The 27,094-nt window shown below is 59.2% G+C and overlaps 1 protein-coding gene across 2 annotated transcripts in view; it reads right to left on the bottom strand.

The window, feature by feature from the left end:
- Positions 1-503: 503 nt before the first annotated feature.
- The window catches only part of CD276 (CD276 molecule), a 33,468-nt gene continuing 6,877 nt past the window's right edge, over positions 504-27,094 (bottom strand). The window contains exons 2-10 of one of the 2 annotated variants that reach the window (XM_055133524.1): positions 14,914-15,046; positions 12,213-12,551; positions 11,490-11,804; positions 10,690-11,028; positions 10,087-10,404; positions 6,618-6,752; positions 4,300-4,338; positions 3,022-3,057; positions 504-1,633 (exon numbers count right to left, since the gene is read on the bottom strand). In XM_055133524.1, coding sequence (XP_054989499.1) covers positions 1,611-1,633; positions 3,022-3,057; positions 4,300-4,338; positions 6,618-6,752; positions 10,087-10,404; positions 10,690-11,028; positions 11,490-11,804; positions 12,213-12,551; positions 14,914-15,046 — 1,677 coding nt within the window. In that variant the 3' untranslated portion in view covers positions 504-1,610. The remainder of the gene's footprint in view (positions 1,634-3,021; positions 3,058-4,299; positions 4,339-6,617; positions 6,753-10,086; positions 10,405-10,689; positions 11,029-11,489; positions 11,805-12,212; positions 12,552-14,913; positions 15,047-27,094) is intronic. The other variant, XM_055133525.1, reaches the window with a different exon arrangement.

Raw genomic sequence — 27,094 nt, forward strand, 5'->3', positions numbered from 1 at the left:
TCAGAGCAACTCAATGTCCTGCCCCAGGCCCCAGGGCAGAATCAGGGCTGGGCCATGATAGGGGCCAGGTGCCCCTTACAGAGCCGGCCGAGGGTGGCGTGCAGGCCTCCCTGGGACCCGCTTCAGCGCCCCCACCTCCAAGGCAGTGGCACTCACAGAGCCCACCCCCCACTCTCACACACTCACACACACACACTCACACACATACACTCACACACTCATGCACACACACTCACACACGCACACTCACACTCAACCACACACACACGCTCACACACACTACACACTCATACACACGCTCACACACACTTTAAGCCAATTCCTCTGAGCAAAGAAATCCAGAGCCACTTCCAAGAGAGGACAACTCCTCACAGTGACCAAGGCCGCTCCCAAGAGGGAAACTGAGGCCAGGGAAGGGCCCCGAGAAAACAAGTTCCCACACAAGTCTCCCCTGTGAGCTGAGAGGTCTGGGAGGGCGGGCCTTCAGCCAGGCCTCCACACACCGGCATTGGAAACGCTTTCTACAAAGGCTTTTATTTCCCCCCAGACACACCCCCTTTAACAAAAGTCCTAGAGTCCCACACTTAAATTAGACAGTCCCACAGCTTCCAGACCCCGGGCGCGGGGACACCCAGGTGAGATGGTTACAGAGGTGGGGGCACGGGGTGTCGTGTCCCAGAATAGCACCATAGTGGGGCGGGGGTGGATGTGGGGCACACCCTCAGTCCCACCCCAGGCTCCAGACCGGATTCTCAGGGTCTGGCTTCAGGCCTGCTGGTGAACTTCGGGGAGGGCCAGAGCGTCCAAGGCCGGGAGAGGCTCCTCCTCACTGCGTATTTCTGCCCCAGGCCCTCGGCTCTGTGTAAGATTTCGGGATGGAGGAGAACCAGGTGTCCGGGGGCTGGGCGGGGGGCTGTGGGCACAGAAGGGGGAGGCACGGGTGGGGGCAGCAGGCCACGGCAGGAGGTTCAGTTCCCGGGGGGGTTCCCGGTGGAATGGTGGGTGGAGTGGGGGCTCAGCACATAACCCAATGCTGCCACCACCAGGCTGCCGCGTGAACTGCACGTGAGTGGACAGCAAGAGCAGAGGCGGCCGCGAGGGGCCTGGGAGCAGCATGACCAGCACGCACCCCCATAGGGAGGGCCGAGTCGCGGGGGGCAGAGCACCCCGGGAGAGACTGGGCCGGACGGAAGCACCGTGCATGGCCCCGAATACACCCGACGGGCCACCCAGGGGCATACAGGAGCCGTGTCTCAGGAGGGGTCACCGCTTCCCCCTGACCTTGAGCCCGCCAGGGCCCAGAGAGACAGAGGGAAGGAAGGGGTAGCTGCAGGGGTCTTTGGAGCCAGACGTCCATGTAATGTGTCCACTGGAGAAACCAGGCATCCGTGGTCTGAGTTGATCCACGAGAACTAAGGCAGCTGATGATGACTCGGGAGAAATAAGGCTGCGGGCAGTCTGCATTCGGCATCTTCTGGAGAGTGAACAGACCTTCCGGCCTGGGCCCCATCTGCGGGCACGGGGGCAGGCCGAGGCCCAGAGTTCCACAGAGGCCCCGTGCAGAGAGAGGTGGGCGCGGCCCGGGTGGGGCACAGCTGCCCGCCTGCCGGTCAGGCTAACTCTTGTCCTTCATCTGCATTTCAGGATGAGAAGGAAGGAAAGGGAGGAAAGCACATGAAGCAGCGTCTTCAGTCTGGGGACAGCACTGTGCCCTGCATAGGTAGTGTGGCTACGGATGGGAGAGGTCAGAGGCCAGAGGTCGCTGTACAAGCACAACCATCAGACATGGCATAGGCGCGGGCAGGGACAGGCGGGCCATGGAGATGCCTGGGGGCACTGCCCAAGTCTCACGGGGCCCAAGCAGACAGCACTTCCGTCTCGCCAGCCCCTCAGCCTGATTCCCCCAGTATCAGCAGAAAGCCTCTCCGATGGGGGCCGGGGGGACGAGCCTTGGGCTGCCTGCCAGGGGCCCCGGGGAGAATTCAGTCTGCGCCTCAACTCACTCCAGCACGTGTGATCCCGGCCACCCTCTCCCAGTCTCTGGGCTCTGTTCTGTCCCCGGCAGGTCCCCCTCTGAGGACCCTGGGCCAGGCCCAGGGAGCAGGCTGCCAGGGTGGAGCCAAGAGGCCCCATGCTCTCCAGAGCCCAATGGACACTCTGATCGTTCGCGTCCTCGCTTCCCTGTCTGATTCAGAGCAGGTGGGCGAGAGGTGACTTCTCTCTCCAGACCCCCGCATAGCAACACAGGCCACTACATCGGGTGGGGGCGGGTCACACCCAGTGGCACTCAGGGCTTATTCCTGGCTCTGAGCTCAGGGGAACTGGGAGGAGCCTCAGGCCTGCACCATCTCTTCCGGTGCCAAGGAGAGACCCAACCTTGCTTTCTGATGAACTTATCTGTCACCTTTCCTGGTCATCCACACCGGGAGACACTTTAGTCAGCTAGGAAACAAAATGTCCCATTTGCCTCCACTTCTGGGCAAAGGAAGCCTGTGGCCTCCTGGAGTCCGAGATAGAAGCTTCCAGAAGCAGAAACTGGGTCAATGGAACATGCGCCCAGGACATCAGTGGGCTTAAGGTCCCCACGGCTCGGACTGCCACAGGGAAGAGAAGCAAGCTCCCGTCCCAGGCAAACCTGTCACACGGGGCTAAGCAGTGAGGGCATTTGCCTTGCATGGGTGAAGCTGGGGGCTCTCTCCCAAACAGAAAATAAGTGACCCTGCTGGGGCCCTACCGGAGCAGTGGGGGGCTCTACATTCAGCACAGGGGTCCGGATGCTGCTCTTCTGGGGGTGAGGAGTCTCAGGTGACAGGCCAGAGTGATGTCTCCCCCTCCTACCAGCTCCCAGCACCCTGAACACATGTGGACGCGTGCATGCACACACGCACACATGCACACACACTCATGCAAACAGGCACACATACACTCATGCACATACACATGCATGTCTACATGCACACATGCAGCACACACGCATGGATACATGCACACATGCATAATCTCAGTCCCGGGTGTCTTTACCTTCTTTGCTTTCCTTGTGCTTCAGAGGCCGGAGGGCTGCGGGAGAGGGAGGAAGAACACGTGGTGAGGGGGCAACCCATGGGAGGGGCAGGGCAGGGGTCAGCAGAGGATCAGAGCGAGGGGACACCGGGAGGACTGGGAGGGCAGGTGGGGGACAAGGCTGCTCTCTGGAGTCTCGGGCCCTCAGCCTGTCCCTCCCTCCCCGGGACCCTCTGCACTTCTGCGAGGGAGCCGTCCACACTGACCTGACCTTCCCACCGGGGTCACAGAGGGCGGAAAGGGCAGCAGAGCCGGCGGCCCGGGTCTGGCCAAATGCCCTCGCACCCTTCTGCCACCTGAGGCTGCTTGGAGCATGAACAGGCGTGGTCCTGCACAGTCACCACATCGCAGGGACCCCACAGAAGTCGCAGAGGGGCCCCACCCAGGCAGGAGGAAGGCCCCAAGATCAGTCGCTGCCCAGATGCAAAGGCGAGGTGGACGGGCGCTTCCCTGAGGCCCACCGGCCCTTCCTTCCTTGGGGAGTGAGAGCCGGCTGTTAACTGGACCATTCCTAATGGGTCAGCAGGGGCCTCCCAGCCTCAGAGGTGAAGCCTCGGCAGCTGCAGAGCACCGCAGAGCACCCGTGCCTCGGCCCACCCTGAGCTTGTGGCCCCTGGCACGTGCCCTCGGCAAGCCACTTACAGAACACTCTTACATTTTGTTTATTTTTGTGGGGTTGGCGGTGAGGGGGGGGGTCATACCCAGCAAACTCGGGGCTTACTCCTGGCTCTGCACTCTGGCACCAGTCTGGGGGGGCTTGGGTCGTACGGGATGCCTGGACCAAACCCGGGTTGGCCACAGGCAAGGCAAGGGCCCTCCCCGCTGCCCCCTCGCTCTGGCCCTCTTGTACCATCAGTCGGGACCATCTGTAACCAGGCTGACATCCTAACCAGAGGGGACCCGGTCAGACTGTATGGCCACAGCAGGTGGCCACGGACCTGGGCCTGACGAGGCCCTGGCAGGGGGAAGGCAGTACGGGGGTCACCTGCGCCTAAGGGAGCAGTCAGTCCCACAGCCAGGGAAGGTCACCCCTTCCAGCGGGGTGCCCAGAGGCACGTGGCACAATGGCCACCCGAGGCCTTATCTCCTTCCTCTCTCCCTCCCCCCTGCTCCCCCTCCCTTCCCTGCCATCCCCCCCTCCCACCCTGAGGCAGGGGGCCTTGGGCTGGGGTAGGATGGGGTAGCCCGGGAGCACATCAGGGCAGGTGTGGCGGGCACCTCTGTGAAGGCCGTGCTTACCCGTCTTGGATCCTCCATCCCCATCTGGGTCCTCGGCTCCTAGAAAGGGGAACATGACACTCGGCCCAGCCTGTCCCACAAACACTCCCACTCCCCACCGGAGGGATACTGCCCACCTCACTGCCCACGCCCTGCCCCCACCCTGTCCCCAACAGCCCCCATCACAGCTGGCAGGACACAGCTTCCCTGACATACTCCTACCCGCGCTGACCACTCACATCCAGTCAGTCACCCCACTGACCACGCACTCCACCCACCACCCCCCACTCACCTCCACCCACCACACCCCACTCACCTCCATTCACTACACCCCACTCACCTCCACTCACCTCCAGCCACCACACACCACTCGCCTCCAGCCACCACACCCCACTCGCCTCCACCCACCACACACCCCACTCGCCTCCACCCACCACACCCCACTCACCTCCACCCACCACACCCCACTCGCCTCCACCCACCAAACCCCACTCGCCTCCACCCACCACACACCCCACTCGCCTCCACCCACCACACACCCCACTCGCCTCCACCCACCACAACCCACTCACCTCCACCCACCACACTCCACTCACCTCCACTCACCTCCACCCACCACACCCCACTCGCCTCCACCCACCACACCCCACTCACCTCCACGCACCTCCACCCACCACACCCCACTCGCCTCCACCCACCACACACCCCACTCGCCTCCACCCACCACACACCCCACTCGCCTCCACCCACCACACCCCATTCACCTCCATCTACTATACCCCACTCACCTCCACCCACCACACCCCACTCATCTCCACTCACCTCCACCCACCACACCCCACTCGCCTCCACCCACCACACCACACTCGCCTCCACCCACCACATCCCACTCACCTCCACTCACCTCCACCCACCACACCCCACTCGCCTCCACCCAGCACACACCCCACTCACCCCCTACTCGCCTCCACCCACCACACACCCCACTCGCCTCTACCCACCACACCCCACTCACCTCCACCCACCACACCCCACTCACCTCCACTCACCTCCACCCACCACACCCCACTCGGCTCCACCCACCACACCACACTCGCCTCCACCCACCACACCCCACTCACCTCCACGCACCTCCACCCACCACACCCCACTCGCCTCCACCCACCACACCCCACTCACCTCCACCCACCTCCACCCACCACACCCCACTCACCTCCACGCACCTCCACCCACCACACCCCACTCGCCTCCACCCACCACACCCCACTCACCTCCACCCACCTCCACCCACCACACCCCACTCACCTCCACGCACCTCCACCCACTCACCCCCTACTCGCCTCCACCCACCACACACCCCACTTGCCTCTACCCACCACACCCCACTCACCTCCACCCACCACACCCCACTCACCTCCACTCACCTCCACCCACCACACCCCACTCGGCTCCACCCACCACACCACACTCGCCTCCACCCACCACACCCCACTCACCTCCACGCACCTCCACCCACCACACCCCACTCGCCTCCACCCACCACACCCAACTCACCTCCACCCACCTCCACCCACCACACCCCACTCACCTCCACGCACCTCCACCCACCACACCCCACTCGCCTCCACCCACCACACCACACTCGCCTCCACCCACCACACCACACTCACCTCCACGCACCTCCACCCACCACACCCCACTCGCCTCCACCCACCACACCCCACTCACCTCCACTCACCTCCACCCACCACACCCCACTCACCTCCACGCACCTCCACCCACCACACCCCACTCGCCTCCACCCACCACACCCCACTCGCCTCCACCCACCACACACCCCACTGCCTTCACCCACCACACACCCCACTCGCCTCCACCCACCACACCCCACTCACCTCCACCCACCACACCCCACTCACCTCTACTTGCCTCCACCCATCACATCCCACTCGCCTCCACCCACCACACCCCACTCACCTCTACTTGCCTCCACCCACCACACCCCACTCGCCTCCACCCACCACACCCCACTCGTCTCCACCCACCACATGCCCCACCCTCCACCCACCACACGCCCCACCCTCCACCCACCACACGCCCCACCCTCCACCCACCACACCCCACTCACCTCTACTTGCCTCCACCCACCACACCCCACTCGCCTCCACCCACCACACTCACCACACATTCCACTCGCCTTTGCAAGCATCCTGCTGTCTCCACACCTGGCACAGGCTCCACACCCCATAGTCCCCTAGAGCCTCTCAGGCTGACAGGAGCGCCCCAGAGGCCTGTGCGCATGCACACCACAGCCGGAACTCTCCTCCCAGAGGACTCACCTGCATTCTCTTCCTCACAGCTCTGCTTGATCTTCCTCCAGCACACGACGGCCAGGGCCACCAGCAGCACCACGAGGCAGACCGAGAGGCCCACAGTCACCCACAGTGCCTCGGCGGGGAATGTCATGGGCTGCCCTGGGAGGGGAAGCCGGGGAGGGCGGTCACGCGGGGCCTGGGCCTGCAGCAGCAGCTCCCAACCAACTCCCGCCCACCCGGGCCAACGGCAGACAGAAACGCCACTCACTACCATTCCCCACACCCCAGCTCTGACACAGCACATGTGGACAAGGCATGTGTGGCCACACATGGACAAGCCCCAGCCTGGTCGACGGGAAGAGCCTGTGGATGATGATGCTCAAGAACCTTCTAGGCTCTCTCCTGGCCTGAGTCCAACACTTTTGTCTTTTCAGGACAAGTCAGCACCTCCGTCATAAGCAGCCCCACGTCCCCCATGTCGGCCTTGCTCACTCCACTCCAGAAACCTCTGCAGGTTTGGCCCGACCCGTGTCCTGCCCTTTCTCTGCAGGGACCGCTGACCACTGCCATCAGTTTCCCCTCAACAGTGCTCCTTCCCTCCCCACCCGGCTTACATCACCTGGCCGGGCCAAGAGACAGAACAGCAGGGAGGGCGCTGGCCTTGCACGTGTTGATCTGGGCTCAAGCCCCTGTGTTCCCTATGGCCCCCTGGGCGCAGAGTCAGAAGTAAGCCCTGAGCACTTCAGGGCGTGCCCCCCAAAAAAGAAATCCACCTCCCTGAGGCCCCCAGCCCCACCTGGAGCTACCGGTCAGACAACAGAGCAAGCGTCGGCAAGGAGGCCCTTGTGTCCAGTCTGCCTGTGGCCTGTTTCTGGACAGCCTGTGAGCTAATAATAACATTGACTTTTTTTCAAAGGGAGATGAAAAAGGGCAGAGACAAGGGAGGAGCAGCAGGCACTGAGGCCACCGCAGTAGGGACGGCAGGTGTCTCCTGCCGGGGTCTCCTGCCCAGCCCCTCAGGAATCGGGGCAGACCATGCGTGGGAGTGGGGATGGGGCCTTGGAGGGGACTCTGGGTTTACCCCAAAAACAAGTGTGGGTCCCCCGCGCCCGCACCGCCAGGGCACGCGTTTCTGGAACACACCAACCTGATGAGCATGCAGGCACGAGCCTCTCACCTACAAGCAAGGCCTGCCTCTTTTATGTGGGGGGTGGGGGGAGTCAGGAGCCTCTGGCCAGTGTGGACACATGACCCACACCATCCTTTGTGTTGACATCTTGAGCGTTTGTCCCCCGCACTGTTCTCAAGACCATGGGTCTGGGCAGCCGGCAGCCAGCAGGCGAATTCAGCCTCGGGTCCCCTGTGCAGTGCCCGCCGGCCTCCTACCTCTCCGGTCTGTCGGGGCGGGGCTGGCCTACTTCAGAGCCCTTGGCCTCTATTTCACTCTGGGCAGCTCGTGTCTGTAAACCCCCCTGGGGCTCGCATTCAGTGCTCCAGCTGGGCCTTGCCGGCTGCTGGGCTGAGTGGCGTGAGAGAGCTGGGTGGGGCAGGGCCCGGAGCAAGCCCAGGACCCCAGCTGAAGATCAGGTCTTGAGCCCCTCCTCCCTCTTTTGTTTTGTGAAGGGGCAGTCGGGGCTCCCACCCGGTGGGAGTGACTCCTGGTGGAGTGGGGGGGGGGCAGGTAATCAATACGGAGTGCGCCCTCTGCAAGGCTCACAATGGCCTCTCCCTGCGCGCTCTCCAGCTTCTCTCACATGACCAGTGAGGATACGTGGCGCCCACATGCCAGCCGCGAGGGTGAACACAGAAAAGCCCTCTCATCCCCGCCCCAAGGATTTCTGTTCTGTTTTTGTTTGGGGGCCACACCCAGCAGTGCTCAGGGTCGACTCCTGGCTCTGTACTCAGGGATCACTCCTGGCAATTTGAGGACCCTATGAGATGCCAGGGATCCAGCCCATGGTGGCCACGTGCAAGACAAGTGACTTAACGGCTGTATTATCTGTCCGACCCCAGCCTCCCCCCACCCCAGTATTTCTGTGCTCAGCTCCCTCAGCACCTGCCCTCTGCAGAGCCGTCAGGGTGCTGCGCCCCTTTGCTGCCAACGTCTACAGCAGATCTGCCAATCAAGGTGCTGCCAAAGCCAGCCTTGGTGCCAGGGTTCTGCAGGGCTCCTGGCACTACCTTGCACTGACTACGCAGAGCCTGCTGGTCCGGGCCGAAAAGACTGGAACAGGGAAACAGGCCCCTGTCGGCCTGCCCGGCTGTCCTCGGCCACCTGGGAAGCCACCAGAGCAGGACCACCCTTCGCCCCGTGCCAGGCGCAGGGCAGGAAAAAGCTTCAGTCTGGGCTTCACATTCCTTATCTCCAAATGGAAAGAGCTGAGAATGTGGGCAACGGAAGTTTAAAAGAAAGGGCCCGAAAGATCGGAGAGTGGGTAGGGGGTTTGCTTGCATGCAGCCAGCCGCGGTTCTATCCCTGGAATGCCATAAGCTCTCCTGAGTCCTGGGAGCGATCCCTGCGTGCAGAGCCAGGAGTGAGCCTTGAGCACTTCTGAGTGTGGCCCCAAATCAGAGAGAGACAGACAGACAGACACAGAAAGAAAGGAAGAAGAGAGAAAAGAAGGAAGGGAGGGAGGGAAGGAGAGAGGGAAGAAGAAGGAAACTGCATGGTGTGGGGCGAGACTACACTGGCCGCATTGCCCAGGGCTGCCGGCCCCGATTCAGTGAGGGTGCAGAGAGCCCCGACGCCTACCGACTGCCCCGTGCCCTCTACACTCCCACCTGGCCCTAGAGACTCGGTGCCCGACAGCCCATCCCGAACTCCGCCCCAAATCTCTGAATTTCCTGTTCGCTCCTGCAAGCACATTGGTTGGGTGGAAGCAGAGGAAGAGTGAAGAGGAGAACCAGGTGGGCAGAACTGCTTTCCTGCGACCACAGAACACAGGGAGGCCCCTATGGTCGCTGGTTTGGGGGGACTGAGGGCCAGACTTGGCGCTCGATGTAGTAGGACACCGAGATGCCACATGTCCTGGCCAGAGAGTGGCCAGCTCTTTTCCCTTTCCTGGCGGGCTCTGACTAGGGCCGACTCTGTGGAAGGGAGGAGTGCTCAGAGCCAAGACAAGGGAAGTGTCTGGCTACTGGGGGGCGGAGGGCGGGGACGTCCAAGGGCGCCCGCAGGACTGGGCGCCTGGGAGAAGCCCAGCTGTCCCTCAAGGCCTCCAATGACATAAGCCCTTGGATGCAGCAACAATTTTCTGGCCCCCAGAGAGCCCTGGCATGACCCACAGCCCAGAGGCCAGACAGGTGCTCGATGGCCGTGTGACCAGCAGACGCCACATCCAAGGTGCATATGGGGAAGGTAAATCTCACAAGTGACGCTTAGCGACTCCAAACAGTAAGCCGGGGTGGGGGTCGGCCTCCCGGAAACGGGTCCCGGAAACTCCACCAGCTGCCCAAAGCCCCCCACGCCCCGGGCTCCTGGCACGCCCCTCACCTGTGACGGTGATGGAGCCGAGCGCGTCCCGCCGCAGCACCGGGTTGCGCACGCGGCAGCTGTAGGTGCCGCCGGCGCCCAGCACCACGCTCAGCTCGCTGCGCACCTCGAACAGGCCCTGCGCGTCCGCCGTCTGCGACGTGCTCACGTTGCCGCTCAGCGCCGCGCCGCGCTCGTCCTGCCACAGCACCTCGGCCTCGGGGTAGCCGCGCGAGCTGGAGCACGCGATGGTCACCGTGTCCCCGGGACGCAGCTCCTTGTTCCCGGGACGCTGCTCCTTGCTGGGCTCCAGGCTCATGCTGGGCTTGGAGTAGGGCGCTGGGGGCGGGGCCACAGGGCACAGGTCAAGGTCAGACAAGTGGGGGTCACGCAGAGGGGGCGGGTCCTGCTGAGGACGGGGCCACACTGGGCTGAGGACAGGGTCTATACTGAGCTAAGGACGGGAGCCACATTGGGTGCTGGATGCAGCCACACTGGGCTGAGGACAGGGGCCACACTGGGCTGCGGGTTCACACTGGCTGTGTGCAGGGTGTCCAGAAGGGCATTCCTTTTGTCACCTGCCCCTGCAGGCTGATGCCCACGCCCCACCCCACCCCTGCTCACCTGCCACCAGCAGGCTGACAGCCGCGCTGCCGAAGTCCCGGACGCTCACGAAACAGGTGAAGCTGCCCTCGTCGGCCACCCGCACGCGCTGCAGCCTGAGGGACGCGTTGCCCTGGGCCAGCAGGTCCGGGAAGAGCGCCGTGCGGTTGGCGTAGGCGCTGCCCTGGTCCCGGCCCTCGGCGAAGCTGTGCACCAGCTGCTTGGTGTCCGTCAGCTGCCAGATGAGGCTGAGCTGGTCCAGGCTGAAGCCGGGCTCAGGGGAGAAGGAGCAGCGGAGGGTGGCATCAGTGCCCACGAGGGCGACCACAGGATCTTCAGGGACCTGGACGTCCACTGCGCCTGGCGGTGAGGGGCAGCCGTTGAGGTGGGGAAAGCATGGTCCAGGGGCCCCGAGTGTCCCCTAGATTCCCCGTCTTCAACCCTGCTCTGACTGTGTCCCCATTCCCCGGCCCCCAAAACACGGGGTGTATGAGGCCCCCCCTGCACAGTCTCCTCATCCCTCACAGGGCAGCCTCCGCAAAGCCCTCTCCGGGGATCCGCTTTCCCCCTCTGCTCCCTCCCCATCGTTCCCAGAAGGTTCCAGAGCCTGAGAGCCGGGAGGCTGGAGGGGCTGAGCTTGGAATTGCTCTCCACCTGCCACTGCCACAAGTTCCCGCAGGGTCTGGCCACTGGCGCCAGAGCACCCCGCCCCCACCCCCGCCGGGGCTCCGTTCCACTCTGCCCTGCACGCTAAGCCCAGAGCCTCCGCTGACCCGCCCCGCCCCGCCCTCCTTCCCCAGAGGAACAATCCAGAAGAGAACCTGGGGGGCCCCTGGGGGGCGTGACGGTGATGGAGCTGAGCGCGTCCCGCCGCAGCACCGGGTTGCGCACGCGGCAGCTGTAGGTGCCGCTGGCGCCCAGCACCACACTCAGCTCGCTGCGCACCTCGAACAGGCCCTGCGCGTCCGCCGTCTGCGACGTGCTCACGTTGCCGCTCGGCGCCGCGCCGCGCTCGTCCTGCCACAGCACCTCGGCCTCGGGGTAGCCGCGCGAGCTGGAGCACGCGATGGTCACCGTGTCCCCGGGACGCTGCTCCTTGCTGGGCTCCAGGCTCATGCTGGGCTTGGAGTAGGGCGCTGGGGGCGGGGCCACAGGGCACAGGTCAAGGTCAGACAAGTGGGGGTCACGCAGAGGGGGAGGGTCCTGCTGAGGACGGGGCCATGCTGGGCTGAGGACAGGGCGACACTGGGCTGAGGACAGGGCCATACTGGGCTGAGGACAGGGCCACACTGGGCTGAGGACAGGGGCCACACTAGCGGTGAGCACAGGGGCCACACTGAGCTGTGTGTAGGGTGAGCAGAATAAAGGGGTATGGCTGAAGGGTGCTCCACCCCATACCTGTCACGGGCAGGCTAATATACCCCCACTCTTATGCCACCTGTAGGCTGACCCCACCCTCCCCACTCAGCTGGACCTGCAGGCTGTTCCCCCCATCACCCACTCAGCTGCCATCCGCAGGCTGACCGCACCCCACCCCTGCTCACCTGCCACCAGCAGGCTAACAGCCGCACTGCCAACGTCCTGAGCGCTCACGATACAGGTGAAGCTGCCCTCGTCGGCCACCCGCACGCGCTGCAGCCTGAGGGACGCGTTGCCCTGGGCCAGCAGGTCCGGGAAGAGCGCCGTGCGGTTGGCGTAGGCGCTGCCCTGGTCCCGGCCCTCGGCGAAGCTGTGCACCAGCTGCTTGGTGTCCGTCAGCTGCCAGATGAGGCTGAGCTGGTCCAGGCTGAAGCCGGGCTCAGGGGAGAAGGAGCAGTGGAGGGTGGCGTCGGTGCCCACGAGGGCCACCACGGGATCTTCAGGGACCTGGACGTCCACTGCGCCTGGCGGTCAAGGTGAGGGGCAACCGGTGAGGCGGGCGGGGAGGACACTCCCTGGTCTCCTCGTCCTCCTGAGCTCACTCCAGGCGTTCTCCACCTCTTCTTTCAGACCTGAGATGCCAGAGCGAGCTCCACCCCGTGTCCCAGTTCACCCGCAGGAATAAACACCCCTGCTGGGCAGGAGGAAGAGGCAGGAGGACTGAGGAGAATGCCCTGACAGCTCACATTTTGATGGGGAGAGCTAGCACGTGGCATATGAAAGGGTATGAAAGAGGAAACAAACCAGCCAGTTAGGAAGAAAGGTAGGGCCAAAGAGATAGTGCCATGGTTAGGGTGCTTGCCCTGCCTGGGGCTGACTCTGGTTCAATTCCCAGAACTGCGTTTGATGCTGTGAGCCCAGCCAGAAGTGATCCCTGAGCATAGCTGGGGGTGACCCCCTCGCCCCAAAAATGAGAAAGGAAGGAAGAAAGAAAGAAAGAAAGAAAGAAAGAAAGAAAGAAAGAAAGAAAGAAAGAAAGAAAGAAAGAAAGAAAGAAAGAAAGAAATCAAGGAAGGAAGGAAGAAAGAAAGAAAGAAAGAAAGAAAGAAAGAAAGAAAGAAAGGAAGGAAGGAAGGAAGAAAGAAATCAAGGAAGGAAGGAAAAAAGGAAGAAAGAAAGAGAGAAATCAAGGAAGGAAGGAAGGAAGGAAGGAAGGAAGGAAGGAAGGAAGGAAGGAAGGAAGGAAGAAAGGTAACACTCTGGGAGGTAGTTAACATCTGTCTGTGCTGGTGGCATTTCTTTATGAACTGGGAAGGTTTAAAAAAAACATCCACACTAAGCTGTTAACAGTGATTTTAACGGGATAAGAGGCACACATTTCTTTCTGCTAAGTGAACGTGGCTGGATTTTGCACAGCGTTACCCGTGGTGGGAAGGCACACTCTTGCTAAGGGCTAAGAAGCTGCGGGTCGGGAGGAGGCTGATGAGCTGAGCGCAGGAGCCCCAGTTCTATCCCCAGCGTCGCATGGTCCCTGAGCACCACCAGAGGGCCCCGCTGGACAGGTCCAAAAATGGTTGGGGGAAATGAGACAAAGAAATTACAGGCTGAGATTAAATGGGAATGAAACAAAGCTCTACAAACGGTTCCCTCTCCCAGGCCGGTCGACCCAGGGGGCGGTCTTGAGACAAGATCCCGACTGCCGAGAGACGGCAGCAGAACGGTGTCCAGCTCCGGGCTGGAAAGGCACGTGCGAGGCCAGTCACTGCTTGGGGCCCAGATGGGAGCAGGAGTTTCTTAAGAGCCACGGGCAGTCAGTGGGCTTCAATCAGGTATCATCTGGGTACCCATGTGTAGCACTCTGGGTTCTCTGGAACCCGGGTGCCCAGGCCAGCTCTTCAGCTGGAGACCCACTGGGCCAGAGTGCCCTTCGCAGGGGCAGAGGGGGGCAGACCACCCAACGTCCCTTTCCTCTTTCCTGGACAATTCCTGACAGGGCCGCTTCTTCCTTGCCGCCACCAGGTGGCGGGAGACACTCAGCTTTGCTCCCCGCAGGCACCAGGCGCGGGCGGGTCTCGGCCAGGATCTGAGCTGGGTGCTGTTCCCATGCAGGGGCTGCCGCACTCGGATGCCGGCTCTGTGCCAAGCACTGGTCGGAAATCCTGACATCGGTTACTGAAGGCGGATCTCGAGCAGCTGCTGTGTGAGTACTGGCCCGGCGCGGGGCGTGGGGCCTGATTTCTGGACAGGGCAGGCACTGCGCGGGGAGCACTTTGCGGAGGCAGGGAGAGAGGTCTGCCGGGGACAAGGGCCCGGAAGGGCTGCACAGCGGGGACGGTGTTTGCCCTGCACACCACTGACCTGGGTTCTGTCTCTAGCACCCCATAGGTCCACCAAGCCTGCCAGGAGCAGAGCACAGAGCCAGGAGTCAGCCCTGAGCACCACCCAGTGTCCACCCTGCCCCCTCAATAAAAAAGCTGGGAAGAAGCAGATCACAGTGTGTGTGTGTGTGTGTGTGTGTGTGTGTGTGTGTGTGTGTGTGTGTGTGTGTGTGTGTGTGTGTGTCAGGGAGGGGGGTGCTATTCCCCCCCGCCGCCCAAGGTCCAGACAGCCCTTGCTCATAGCTGACATGTGAGCAAGGGCAGAAGGAAACAGTGAATGAAGTGGGGGTGGGGGTTCCCCCGGCAGAGGGAACGGGGGTGGTGCAAAGGTCCTGGGGCAGGATGCACTGGGAGGGGCTCACATGGCCATTATACACCAGAGCAAACACCAGAAGCGAGACACATAGCGCCTGCTGTGTGCTGGACCCTGAGGGAAGGTGTGCAAAGTGGAGCAGACGGTTCCCCGCCCTGTCAGGTCTCACACCCCCAACCCCCGTCCACACCTCACCTGTGAGGCAGAACCACAGAGCCCCCAGCGTTGCAGCCAGGGCCATCCTCGTCGGGCAGCCGTGCTGGAGGGGGCCACGCTGCATCCTTCCTCCCGGCGCCGACAGCCCAGCTCTCAGGGGTGGGCGGCCACCCTGCGTGAGGGGAGGGAGAGGAAACCAGGCATGGGTGGGAGGGCCTTGGGCTCCCACCCGCAGGCAGAGAGACCCAGCGCCCTCCTCACCCACTCCCCACACGGCTCCGAGGGGAGGCGACAGGGGCAGCTGAGTACCTGTGAGCAAAGGGGCAGCACCAGGGCAGTGACACAGCCAGGGCTGGAGGCCAGCCGGGGCGAGGAGCAGCCCGGCCTGGTGCTGGGTGAGCACCAGGGCAGTAAGGGCCCTGAAGGGTCGGGCATGGGGGGGACGGGGCAGGGCTGCGGCCTGAGCAAAAGCAGCGCTGGAGGAGGCGGAGGGGAGCAGGCCGGGGCCCCGGGAATCAGAGAAGAGGAAGCAGGGGTCAGCACGGGCAGGCATGTGGAGAATGACGCTTGTGCAGGAGTGAGGCTGGCGGGCAGCTGGAGGGGTGGCGGAGGCTGCGGGGAAGTGGGAGTGTGAGGCCAGGGCCAGGAAGGTCAGGCCCTCTGACAGGCTCTCGGCGAAGGCCTGTCCCTGGCCACGGCGCCCTCAGCAGCTCCCCGAGTGCCAGGGCCGGCCGCGCTCTCACTCCCAGCACCAAAGGCTCCTGTCGCGCAGGAGAAAAGCAACCAGGACGCAGACACGAGAGGGGGCTGCGTCCCGCAAGCACCGCCGAGGCCCTTGGGGCTCCCACGTCCCGGCACTCAGCTCTGCCTGTCCCCAGCAGCCACCAGGCCCCCCACGCCCCTCCGAGAGCCCCCTGCAGGGCACCCACAGTCCCTGGGGACAGCTGAGGGAGTCCCTGGGCCAAACAGGACGCACCCTGCCCGCCCCCACCCCCCACCGGGCCAGCTGTGCAGGCTGGGGAACCCCCGGGCCGCTTCCTTCCCAGCCGCTTCCGGCCACCCTGGTCTCAGAGCAGGCCGCCTGTCGAGTCAGCAGCCTCGCGCCCATTCACGGGGGCACCGCTGGCAGGCCACATCCTGCCGGCCCACAGCAAGAGCGAGTGAAGCCACACTGCCCTCCCCGCCCCCAGCACCCTCCCTCCGGGGCCTCCTCTCCTGCCAGGACCCTGCCCTTCCCTGCCCCCACCCCTGCCTCCGCTGTACCCCGCCACACTCACTCCCCACAGGCCTGAGGACAGACGGCTGTTCTCCAGCTCCAGCCTCCCGTCTCCCCACAGCATGTTCCCCATAGCCTCAGCCTGATCGCCCCCTGCCCCGAGCCCCCACCCCTGCTCACCCAGCTCCTTCCTGACGCCAGAGTTTTACTCCCGGGGGGCTGCTGGACGTGCCTGCCGCCCTCTGAGTGGCAGGGCGCCAGGCCACTCCTTTCTGGGGAGACTTAGCAGGCTCCACAGGGCCAGACTGTCCTTACCCCAGAGAGGGGCTTCTAGGGGCCCCTGTTTTCTTCCCGTCCTGGCCTCAAGACCTAGAGAGCGGTCGCTCGCAGCATCCCAGAGCCTGAGGAGAATGCCACAGCACCAAGTGGCCCGACCCCAGGAGCCGTGAGCAGGAGGGACGGGCATGTCTTGCTGCTCTCCGGCTAGAAAGAGGGCCTGGGGACACAAGGCAAGTCTTTGTCCATGAGGGCACAGCACCTGGCAAAGTGCAGGCCTGGAGCTGCCTCGCCCACCCCAGGTGGAAAGTGCTCCTCAGACACCAGCCCTCCCTCGGCCCCCCGGGGCCCCCCAGATCCCAGCTCGGCTGAATGTGGGGAAATCAAGGAGCCTGGCCGCCCTCAGCCTCGGGGTCAGCCAGCACATCAGCCCGGCACAGCTGGCGCTGCCCCAGAGAAGCGCCCACATCAAGCCGAAATGAAATGCCAGAGCTGAGACTGGCGGTCTGCGAAGGTGCCCTGGACGAGAGGGCCCGGCTCCCGGCTCCATGACCAGCGGCCCTGTCTTCTCCTGGCCCCGACAGCAGCGCCCACAAGGATGGGAAAGTGCCCACCACGGTCCAGGGAGCACGTAAGGACCAGCGCAGCAAGGCGGCGGCCAGCCCACGGTCCATTCTCTCGAGAGCAGCCATGCCTCAAGACTGCCCGGCCACTGGACTCAAACCCTTTCTGTGAAGTCAGTCTGAGCTGGGTTCCTGTTCCCCAGAGCTGAGGGAGTCACTGAATATTCGGACTCCTTCATTCACTCATCTGTGGGCCCCAGGACGGGGCAGGCAGGTGCTGTGCGCCTGGAGAATGGGCTCTATCCATGCAGGAGGGAAGGCGGGTCTGTGGGTCTGAGGGACCCCCAGCCATTCGCTAGAGCGTCAGGTACCCTGAGGGTTTTCGTGCAGGCACTGCAGACACATGTTCACCTTGGGGGGCGAGCCCCACAGCTGGCATCCTGGTCCTGGCCCTGGTGCTGCTGTGCCGTCTTTATTTGGGGTGTGGACGAGGGTGGCAAGGGCTCCCAAGAGGTGTCTGGGAGGTCTGGGTCGCCACTGGCAATTCTCAGCACCCCTGGCCGGTGGTTTGGTGCAAGGCCTGAGCATGGGATTTGGCTGTGCTGGACAGTCAGGCCTCCCCAGCAAAGATGGGGCTTGCCAGGGCGGGACCCGGCAATACCCAGGGGACTGTGGAGCCAGGATTCAAACACAGGTGCTTGCTAAACACGCACCTTAATCGCTACACTCTGCAACCTGAGGTGACTCCCTGCCTAAGATCCAAGTTCCCTTCTATAAAAGGGCTTTGCTGATGTTGGTGGAACCTTGCTGGGATTTGAAGTTTCCAAGGACTAGTTCCCTAAGGCGGAGCTCATGAGCGGCCTTGAAGGTCCACACTCAAATAAATGTACAAAATAACCAACACCTGAGTCGCTGGTTTTCCCCTAACTCCTATACTCTCCCTCTGCTGTAGAATTTCCAGTTAGGTCACTTAGCTAAAGACTGCAGAGCCCAGGCTTCCTGGAGCCTGGACACACCCATGTGACCATTTTCTGGCCAATCAGATGTGAGAGGAACTGATGTATACAATTTCTGGGCCATGCCCTTAAAGAGATGGAGCACGTTCTCTCTCTTCTCCGCCGCCTTCCCACCAACTAGAGCACAGACTCAGTGAGTCTTCTGGGACACAGCTGCCAAAGGCAACACCCGAGGGACGCCAGAGCAAGATCAGCCCTGGATACAATGGGACTGTCACTCGGGTGACAAGGACACACCTATAAAGTTTGCTGTTATTTTGGGTCTTTCTTGCAGCATAGTAAAGAACTAATTTCCAGAGCCATCCTCCTTTCCTTTCCACTCATTTTCCCCCTTCCCTTACTCCATAAAAATCACCACTGCGGGGCTGGAGCAATAGCACAGCGAGTCGGATGTTTGCCTTGCACGCAGCCGACCTGGGTTTGAATCCCAGCATCCCATACAGTCCCCTGAGCACTGCCAGGAGTAATTCCTGAGTGCATGAGCCAGGAGTAACCCCTGTGCATCGCCAGGTGTGACCCCAAAAACAAACAAACAAAAATCACCACTGCTCAGAACCGCAAAAGGAAGCCACACGTTGAATAGATGTTTCAGAAAATGAACCGGAAGCTATCCCATCAGGGTCCTTCAGGGATGCCTGGGACACCAAGAAGACATTTCCGGGCATGCATAATGGGGCGTGGGGCTGGGAGAATCTCGGACACACTGAGTGCGGGAGTGTGGGGCTAACAGCTAATGTGAGACTCTGTAAGACAGGGGCGGGGGGCATCTGGAAAGGAGGCACATTTAGGGGGGAGGATGATTCCTATGGAGCGTGAGCTATGGACCATCCAGACCAAAATGTCTAACGAAGCCAGAGAGATAGTACAATGGGTAGAGCATCTGCCTTGCACACATCCGAGTTGGGTTTGATCCTAGGCACCTTATATGGTCCCCTGTAACCACCAGGAGTGATCCCTGAATGCAGAGTCAGGAGTCAGCTCTGAGCACCACCAGCTGTGGCCCCAACACATAACCCCTCCCCCCCAAAAAAAATATGTCCAAGAGGCTCTGGACACAGAACACAGAACAGAGACGAGCGTTGCCAGAAATGGATGCTCAGGGCGGGCTCACAGAGGGAAATGGCAGAACGAGAAGCTCTAGAGAAACTGGGGAAGTTAAGAGTAAGGTATCAGGGGCTGGAGCGATAGCACAGTGGGTAGGGCATTTGCCTTGCACACGGCTGACCCGGGTTCAATTCCCAGCATCCCATATGGTCCCCCGAGCACCGCCAGGAGTAATTCCTGAGTGCATCAGCCAGGTAAGGCCTGTGCATCGCCGGGTGTGACCCAAAAAGCAAAAGAGAGGGAAAAAAAAGAAAAAGGTATGAGAACCAGGAACTCCTCTCCCCTCCCTGCTACCACCGTGCCCGCTTCCTCCCGAGGGTGTCCACTGGTGGAAGGTTCTCCCTTCTACTGAGCCAAGACGGGTCTCCTGCACAGACAGCCCTCGTCACTCCTCATCATCAGGCCCCCTAGAATAGGTTTTTCCCCTAACAACAGCCTCTCGAGTACCTGATCCTCCTCTCCCCGGAGGAGACCCCCACTGGGCGGCCATGTCATCACGTCCAGCAAAAGGATGCAAAGACCAGGAAATCTGTGTCTGATAACCAGAAACTGTCTGCATGCAGTTATCCTCCATCCAACTAACCCACCTACCTCCACGCTACAGCTGAACAGGCATCACTGCTCTACTGAAAGGAAAAGAATCCGAGAAGAGGCTCATCGAACACAGGCGGGCAGGCAATTGCTCGTGGATTCTGTCAGGGATTAAGTAGGAGCGCCAAGCCGTTGTTTCCATGGTCTGCTTGATTCCCTCATAAAGCTGGTTATTATTCTACTTCAAGCCTTCTAGCATGAGCTATCCATCCATGCAACAAAACGCTTCTGTAGTCTCGATATACCAGGCACCACGCCAGGCACAGTGCAAGGGTAAAAGTTCTCACTCACAAGTTGGGTTGGGTTTATTATTAGGGTTTATAAAATTACCTATCAAGTAATAACAAAAGCCTACTCTGTTGGACGTCTACTATGTGCTGGGCTCTGTTCAAAGTACTACACACACATGAGCTCGTCAAGTCACTCTCTGATGGAGTAACTGTGGTTATTTCAATAGTGAGAATGTTCAGGCACAGCGACAAGTAAAACACTTGGCCAAGGGGTTGGAGACACTGGACAGCAGGTAGGGTGTTTGCCCTGCATGTGCCTGACCCAGGCTGGGTCCCAGCATCCCATAGGGTGCCCTGAGCCCTGCCAGGAATGACCCCTAAGCACAGAGCCAGGAGTAAGGCCTGAGCACTACTGGGTGTGCCCACACACCTTCCCACAAAAAATACTTACCTAAGATAATCTTGATAACCTTTCAGTATCAATATTGCAAGTCACAATGCCCAAAATGGGAGAGAGAGAGAGAGAGAGAGAGAGAGAGAGAGAGAGAGAGAGAGAGAGAGAGAATGAAAGCACCTGCCACAGAGGCAGACATGGGGTGGGGGGGCGGGGGTGATGGGAGGGAACCTGGGGACACTGGTTGGTGCTGGGAAATGTGCACTGGTGGAGAGATGCGTGTTGGAATACTGTATGACTGAAATACAATCATGAACAGATTTGTAAGGGCCTATCTCACAGTGATTCAATAATAAAAGTGAAAAAAAATTACTTACCTAAGGTCACAGAGGTAACTGCCTCTGTTAACTGCCCTATTTGAAATATCACATTTTAAAATCTTTTTCTCCTTGTGGCTGGAGCAATAGCACAGAGGGTAGGGTGTTTGCCTTGCACGCGGCCAACCCGGGTTCAATTCCCAGCATCCCATATGGTTCCCTGAGCACCGCCAGGGGTGATTCCTGAGTGCAGAGCCAGGAGTAACCCCTGTGCATCGCCGGGTGTGACCCAAAAAGAAAAATAAATAAATAAATAAAATAAAATAAAATCTTTTTCTCCTTAACTCCATCCCTCTCCCCCATCCCTTTTGTGTGTTGCTGCTGTTCACTGTGTGTGGTCAGGGCTGCACATACAACCTGGCATGTGGCCCTCATGCAGGCCTGTGTGACTCACACGTGTGAGGCTGCAGTGCTCAAGACATTTGGTGCTTGAGCACATTTGAGACATTTGGCTGTGGTGCTCCCAAGGATCGCATTTGGGGCTCTCCTCTAGGATCTTCAGAAGGAAGAGCTTCTGGGATCGCACTGGGGCACACGGTGAGGCAACCGTGCCAGGGCTCCACCCATGTCCACAAAGCAGGAGTTCTATGGCTCAGCCCTCCTCGGACCCTCGGGAAAAAAATCACTTACAGTATAAAAGCAGGGCCAGAGAGCTAGTACAGCGGGTAAGGCACTTACTTGTTTTGCACAGAGCTGATTGGGATTTGATTCCCTGAGCCCCATAGGGTCCCTGAGCATCACTGGGAGTAAGCCCTGAGCACAGAGCCAGGAGTAAGCCTGGAGCATTGCCAGGTATGCCCCCAAACCAAAATAGTAAAAAAGTAATAATAACAATAATAATAATAACAACAAAAGCAAATAAAAATGTATGGGGGAAGTATAAAATAAAATAGTGCACGGCAACTTCTTTGGTGCAGGCTTGTACCGGGTACGGGAGGCGTGGAAGCTTGGTGAGGAGCTCGGGGAGGACCAGGCATTTCAGCATCAGCACTCCAGAGCAGGGAGCACCTGGCACACTCCAGGCAACAGGATGCAGAGAGGCCGCAGGAGATGGAGCAGGAGGCAGCCAGGGGTCGGCTAAGGACCCTGGGCTGACTCAGCACACAGTGGGAAACTGGAATGCCAGCCCTCCACCCCCGCCGCCTCCCACTGCCTACCCCAGTCTGTTCTGAAATATCCCTGACAACACCTCTGAGGTCGCTCGAGTTCCCCCAGCACCAGCACAGGCAATTTCAGGAACCTGGGGACAGTCCCATCGTAAAGCAGATGGCCACCTCCCCACCTGACCGGGAGCTGTCTCCCGGCCTAACGGCTTCTGCACCTTCTCTTGCCAGGGAGGTGGAACAGATGCGGAGCAAAGCTTCCCTGCCTACTCTAGCTACTCAAATACTTTTACTTATTCTGCTCCACATCCTTAATTCAAAGATAGCTTTCTGTCTGTCTCTCTCTCTGTCCCCCTCTCTCTCCTCTCCCTCCCTCCCCTAAAAGGGCCACTCTTTCTGCGGGGAACACAGCCTTGTGGTGTGTGCTGGTGAGGCTGGCCACCAGCCTCAGGTCCTAGCAGGAGAGCAGTGCCAATTCCGTGGAGAAACCCTGCCCTATTCTCACACAGTGATTGGCAGAAAATAACGATGGGGGCCAAGCCATATCCAATCAGAAGTTTCCAAAGCTTTGCAACTGAGGTAAATCAGAAAAGATTGCCAGGGCTGGAGAGAGACTACAGTGGGTAAGGTACTTGCCATGCACATGACCAATTTAAGTTCTATCCCCAGCACTGCACATGATCCCTTGAGCATCTCCAAGTGTAATTCCTGAGCACAGAACCAGAAGTAAGTCCTAAGCACCACCAGGTGTGGCTACCCCCCACCCACCCTCCCCATACACACAAAAGGTTCTTGCTGAGAGTGCTAACAAGTACTTGGTCTGTAGCAGTTGGCAAGGAATCTACCCATGACAAATGAGTTGAAGAATTAATCCAAAGAAATAAATAGAGAAGGGGCTGGAGTGATAGCATAGCAGGTAGGGCGTTTGCCTTGTACGTGGCTGACCTGGGTTCAATTCCCAGCATCCCATATGGTCCCCTGAGCACTGCCAGGAGTAATTCCTGAGTGCAAAGCCAGGAGTAACCTCTGTGCATCTCCAGATGTGACCCAAAAAAGAAAAGAAAAAAAAAAGAAATAGAGGAAAAGATGAAAGCTAAAGCGGTATCGAGCACTGAAACATGTATGCCTCTTTGAGTTGCATGCCCATATTGCCCACATATTTGAATCAAACATTTCCACTAAAAAAAAAAATCTAAGTTCAGGCTGGAGACGTAGCTTGGTGACAGAGTCCGTTGGCAGAGGACACCTGCCTTGCTTGTGTGAGGACCTGGATTTGATCCCTGACATTACAAACAACAGAGCCATACAGGCCATACAGATCGTACAGGGGGTGAGGCGCTTGCCTTGCAGGCAGCCAACCCTTGTTCCATCCCTGGCACTGCATATGGTCCCCTGAGCACTGCCAGGATTGACCCCTGAGTACAAAGCCCGGAGTAAGCTCTGAGCATCACTGAGTGTAGCTCCAAAATAAAACAAGTAACAACAAAACATTCGTGCTTGGTTTCTCTGACCTGCAAGTGAAGGCATCTTGGAATATACTCAGTCAGTGCACTCAGACTTCATTTCACCCGCGTGCTGGGGACGGAGAGATGAGGAACCATGGGCCTGTATCGCACCCACTAGGGAAGCCAGACACACACGCAACTCATTCCAATGGACTATTTAACTAACAGTAACAAGGTAATCCCAAAGCTGAGCCCTAAAAGTGGACCCCAAGCCCCCAGGTGACCCCTGAGAAGAGCCACGGCAGGCAGGAGAACACTGTGCAAAGGTGGTTGAAGCTGGGAGTAGAGTGTGAGCGGGTGCATCCAGGAGAAGCCAAAAGGCTCTGACTAGACAAGATGTTTGGGTTTGATTTTGTTTATGGGTGAGGAGGAAGGTTTTCACTGAGGCGTGGACTTGCTGGTCTGGGTAGGCTCACCATTTGATGAGTCAACCAATAGGTAATATTACCCTTACTGAGAAAATCTGATTTTTGTTTGATGGTTTTGGGAGCCACACCAGAAGGTGTCCCGGGCTCACTCGTGGCTCTGCATTCAGGGATCACTCCTGGTGGGGCTGGGCGGGGCCAGATGGGATGCTGGGGATGGAAGTGGGGTCAGCTGCATACACGGCAAGTGCCTTAACCCCTAAACTAGCTCTCGGGCTCAAAGTTTTTTATTTCCTTTTGCTCTGGGGACCACATGCTCAGAGGCTATTCCTGGTTCTGTGCTCAGGAGTGATCCCCTTTGGTGCTCAGGGGACCAAATGTGGTGCTAAGGATTTAAACCAGGGTGTGCTGAATGTGGCAACTTGCAAGGTCACTGTTTACCTCCTATACAATCTCTCTAGCCCAAGATTTGAATCTTAAAGGGAGAGATTTTTTTTTAAATGATCTTCTCAAAATAAGACCTGGTGGTGGGAAAAGAGACAACTCAAAGGGCTGGAGTGCATGCCGGCCTACAGAAGGCACCAGCCAAGATCCCTGGCACAGAATGCCCCAGCCTCACCAGGTATGGCCCTGATTCCCCCAGCACCAACAGGCCAGCAACATGAAATCACTTGACCCAAGGGACACAAAACTGTAAGGCCAAGTGTCGCTGAGTATGAGACCCAGGTCCCCAAGAATTGTTGAAGCACACACACATGTGCAAACACACACATGCATGCATACACAGGCACATATGCATGTGCACACACATACACGCACACACACACATGCACACATACACACGCATGCACTTACACACACACACACACACACACACACTCCTAGACAAGAAAAAGTTGATGAAACCAAAACCTTTTTCTACATCATTCCCTCCTGGGCTGCTCAAAAACACACCCCCCCCCCCCACCTGTATATGGACCCACTGCTGCCCAGATGTTGAATAGAGCCCTGGATGTTTCCTTCCGTGAAGAACTATAGGTAGTAACACTGCAGGCTCTGCAGGCCCCGCAGTACCTGTCGTGACCCTCAGCTTTTGCCCTGATGTGGCCAGCAACCCGACAGAGTGATCTGCATGTAGAAAAGACCCGCTGTGTCCCATCACACAGACACTCTGGTTATATTGGTCTATAATTTTCATGAACCACATGATCTTTCCCCCAACTGTTAGAAAGGAAAAAGTCATTCTGACCCCGTGGATTATACAAAAACAAGTGCAGATGATTCAGCCCAGGGACCATCGTTTGTAGAAACTGGTTTACAAAAACACAGGAAGCAGCTAAAATGGGAAGCAAGGGGGACCTGGGGCAGCAGAGATCATACGGCGGGTAAGCCTCCTGCCTTGCATGAGATGAACCGGTTTGGATCCCCTGAGCCCAGCCAGGAGTGAACCCAAGCATAGCACCATGCCTGAGTCAGCCCTGAGCACAGCCAGGTGTGGCACCAAACACACAAAGAGGCACCCGAATGTTAACTTTCCACATACACCTTTCACAAATAATCTGTGCTGGCCTGGAGCTCACTCGGTGACTGGTCGGTTGTGTGCCTGAAGTCTAGGTGAATGGGACGACCTCGTTCGGTGTTAGCAGGAAAGTCTCAGCCACAGTCAAGTCTCCCCTCTGTGCCTCTACGTCCCCAAGTTGCACTGAAGACCCAACTGTCCCCACATCGAGCCCTGCAGCTTGCTTTCAGGCTGACTCCTCAGTGCTACTGTTGTTTTTCTTTTTTTTCCCCTAGATGATTTCATCCACTCCCAGAGCTTTAAATATCATCGATACGATAGAAGCTCCCGAATTTACTTCTGTCCACACCTCTCCTCGGAGCTCTAAACTTAAATCCCACTGTTGCCCAAACATCTCCGTTCCAGTGACTCACAGGCATCTCCCTTTCCATGTGTCCCTCTAATTTTCTGATCCCTTGGAAAGGAACCACTAGTCACCCTTCTGCTTAAAGCAGAACCCTGCGTTCTCTCTCCCTGCTGCAAGCCATCATCAACAGCAGCCACCCCTAATGCCAAAACTGATCTCAGAGGTCAGCCGGCCAGCCCGCAGACCAGACGGAGCCCACCACCTATTTTTCTACCAAAAAAAAAAAAAATAATGCTAGTTTTAATTTTTTGACTTGTTTTGGTTTGCTTTTGGGGGGTGGGGGGAAGCCAGGAGGTGCTGGGGACCAACCCTGGAACCCTCCTGTGCAGCCAGGCATGTGCCCCAGCCCAGGAGCCACCTCCCCGGTCCTGGTGTTACCTCTGGAAGCATTAGGAAAAACCAGAAGACTATTTCCTGACATATGGAAGTTCTGCGAAATTTACATTTGAGTGCCCGTAAATAGACTCCTGGGCACACAGCCACGCTTCATTCATTGACTTATTGTCTGTGCAGGTTCTGCACTGGGGCAGCAGGACAGAGTGGTGACCGCAGTCACGGAGCCTCAAGTATTTCCTTTCTGGCCCTGGCAGTCCAAATCTAGCTTCACTCTCCCAATTTCTCTCCACCTCTGCGTCTCTCGGATCTGCCGAAGCAGGTTCGGTGGATCACCTCAGGCCTTTCCTCTCAGCAATACTCTCTCACTCCCTGCCAGCTCTGCGCACCAACAGATCCCCCCGCACCAGTTACAGGCTACAGAATGGCCGTAAGTACATGCACGTGCTGCATTTCTCGCCGTCAGGATTTAATCAGCCCCTCTCACTCTGCAGAGCCTCCCAGGTCTGATCTCCTCCCAGAGTCCCCGAGGAGGCCCCCCGCCCCTGGCCTGGACCAGCCCCGCTCCACCCTCCCCGCAGAGAACCCTCCCTACTCCACAGGATTTGCAAGCACAATTCCTTCTTTCTGGCTGACATGAGTAATGAGGTCCGGATGGCTTCTTTATCTTGAGAGGCACCTTGGCTGAAAAGCGGGGTCAGAAGCCGGGACTTCTCGAGGAAGTCCCTATTATTCATTGTGCAGTCTGCTTCCCGGGGCTAGACTGGGGCCTCGCTGAGCAGGAACCCCGCGTCTGCCTGAGATGTGACTGACTGCTCCATTCCGGCACTGGCTTATCACTGGAATAACGGCTCTGTGCAAAGAAGGAGTGGAAGGGGTGAGAGAGCGATCAGCGGGGAGGGGGGTGTGGTTAGAAATGGGAAACGGTTTGAAGTGGGGCCCTGAACTCTGGCTGATGGGAACAAGGGCCAGAGTCTGCCTCCACTTTCTAGCCGCCACTTTCCTGTAACTTTGGCCATGGGCCTCTAACTCTTTAGCAGTTAAGCGAAGAAAACCGGAAACCAGTAACACCAAAGATGTTGGTGGATCTGAGAGTAGCCACCAGCACTCACTCACTAGGCTGGGGAGGGCAAACCCATCGCCTCTCTGGGCCTTCTCTCCTTAACCCTAGATGGACGCTAACACAGGCCCCTACCTCCTAGTGGGATCATGTAGAAGAGGC

This window comes from Sorex araneus, chromosome 3 (genome assembly GCF_027595985.1).
Source record: "Sorex araneus isolate mSorAra2 chromosome 3, mSorAra2.pri, whole genome shotgun sequence".
NCBI lineage: Eukaryota > Metazoa > Chordata > Mammalia > Eulipotyphla > Soricidae > Sorex > Sorex araneus.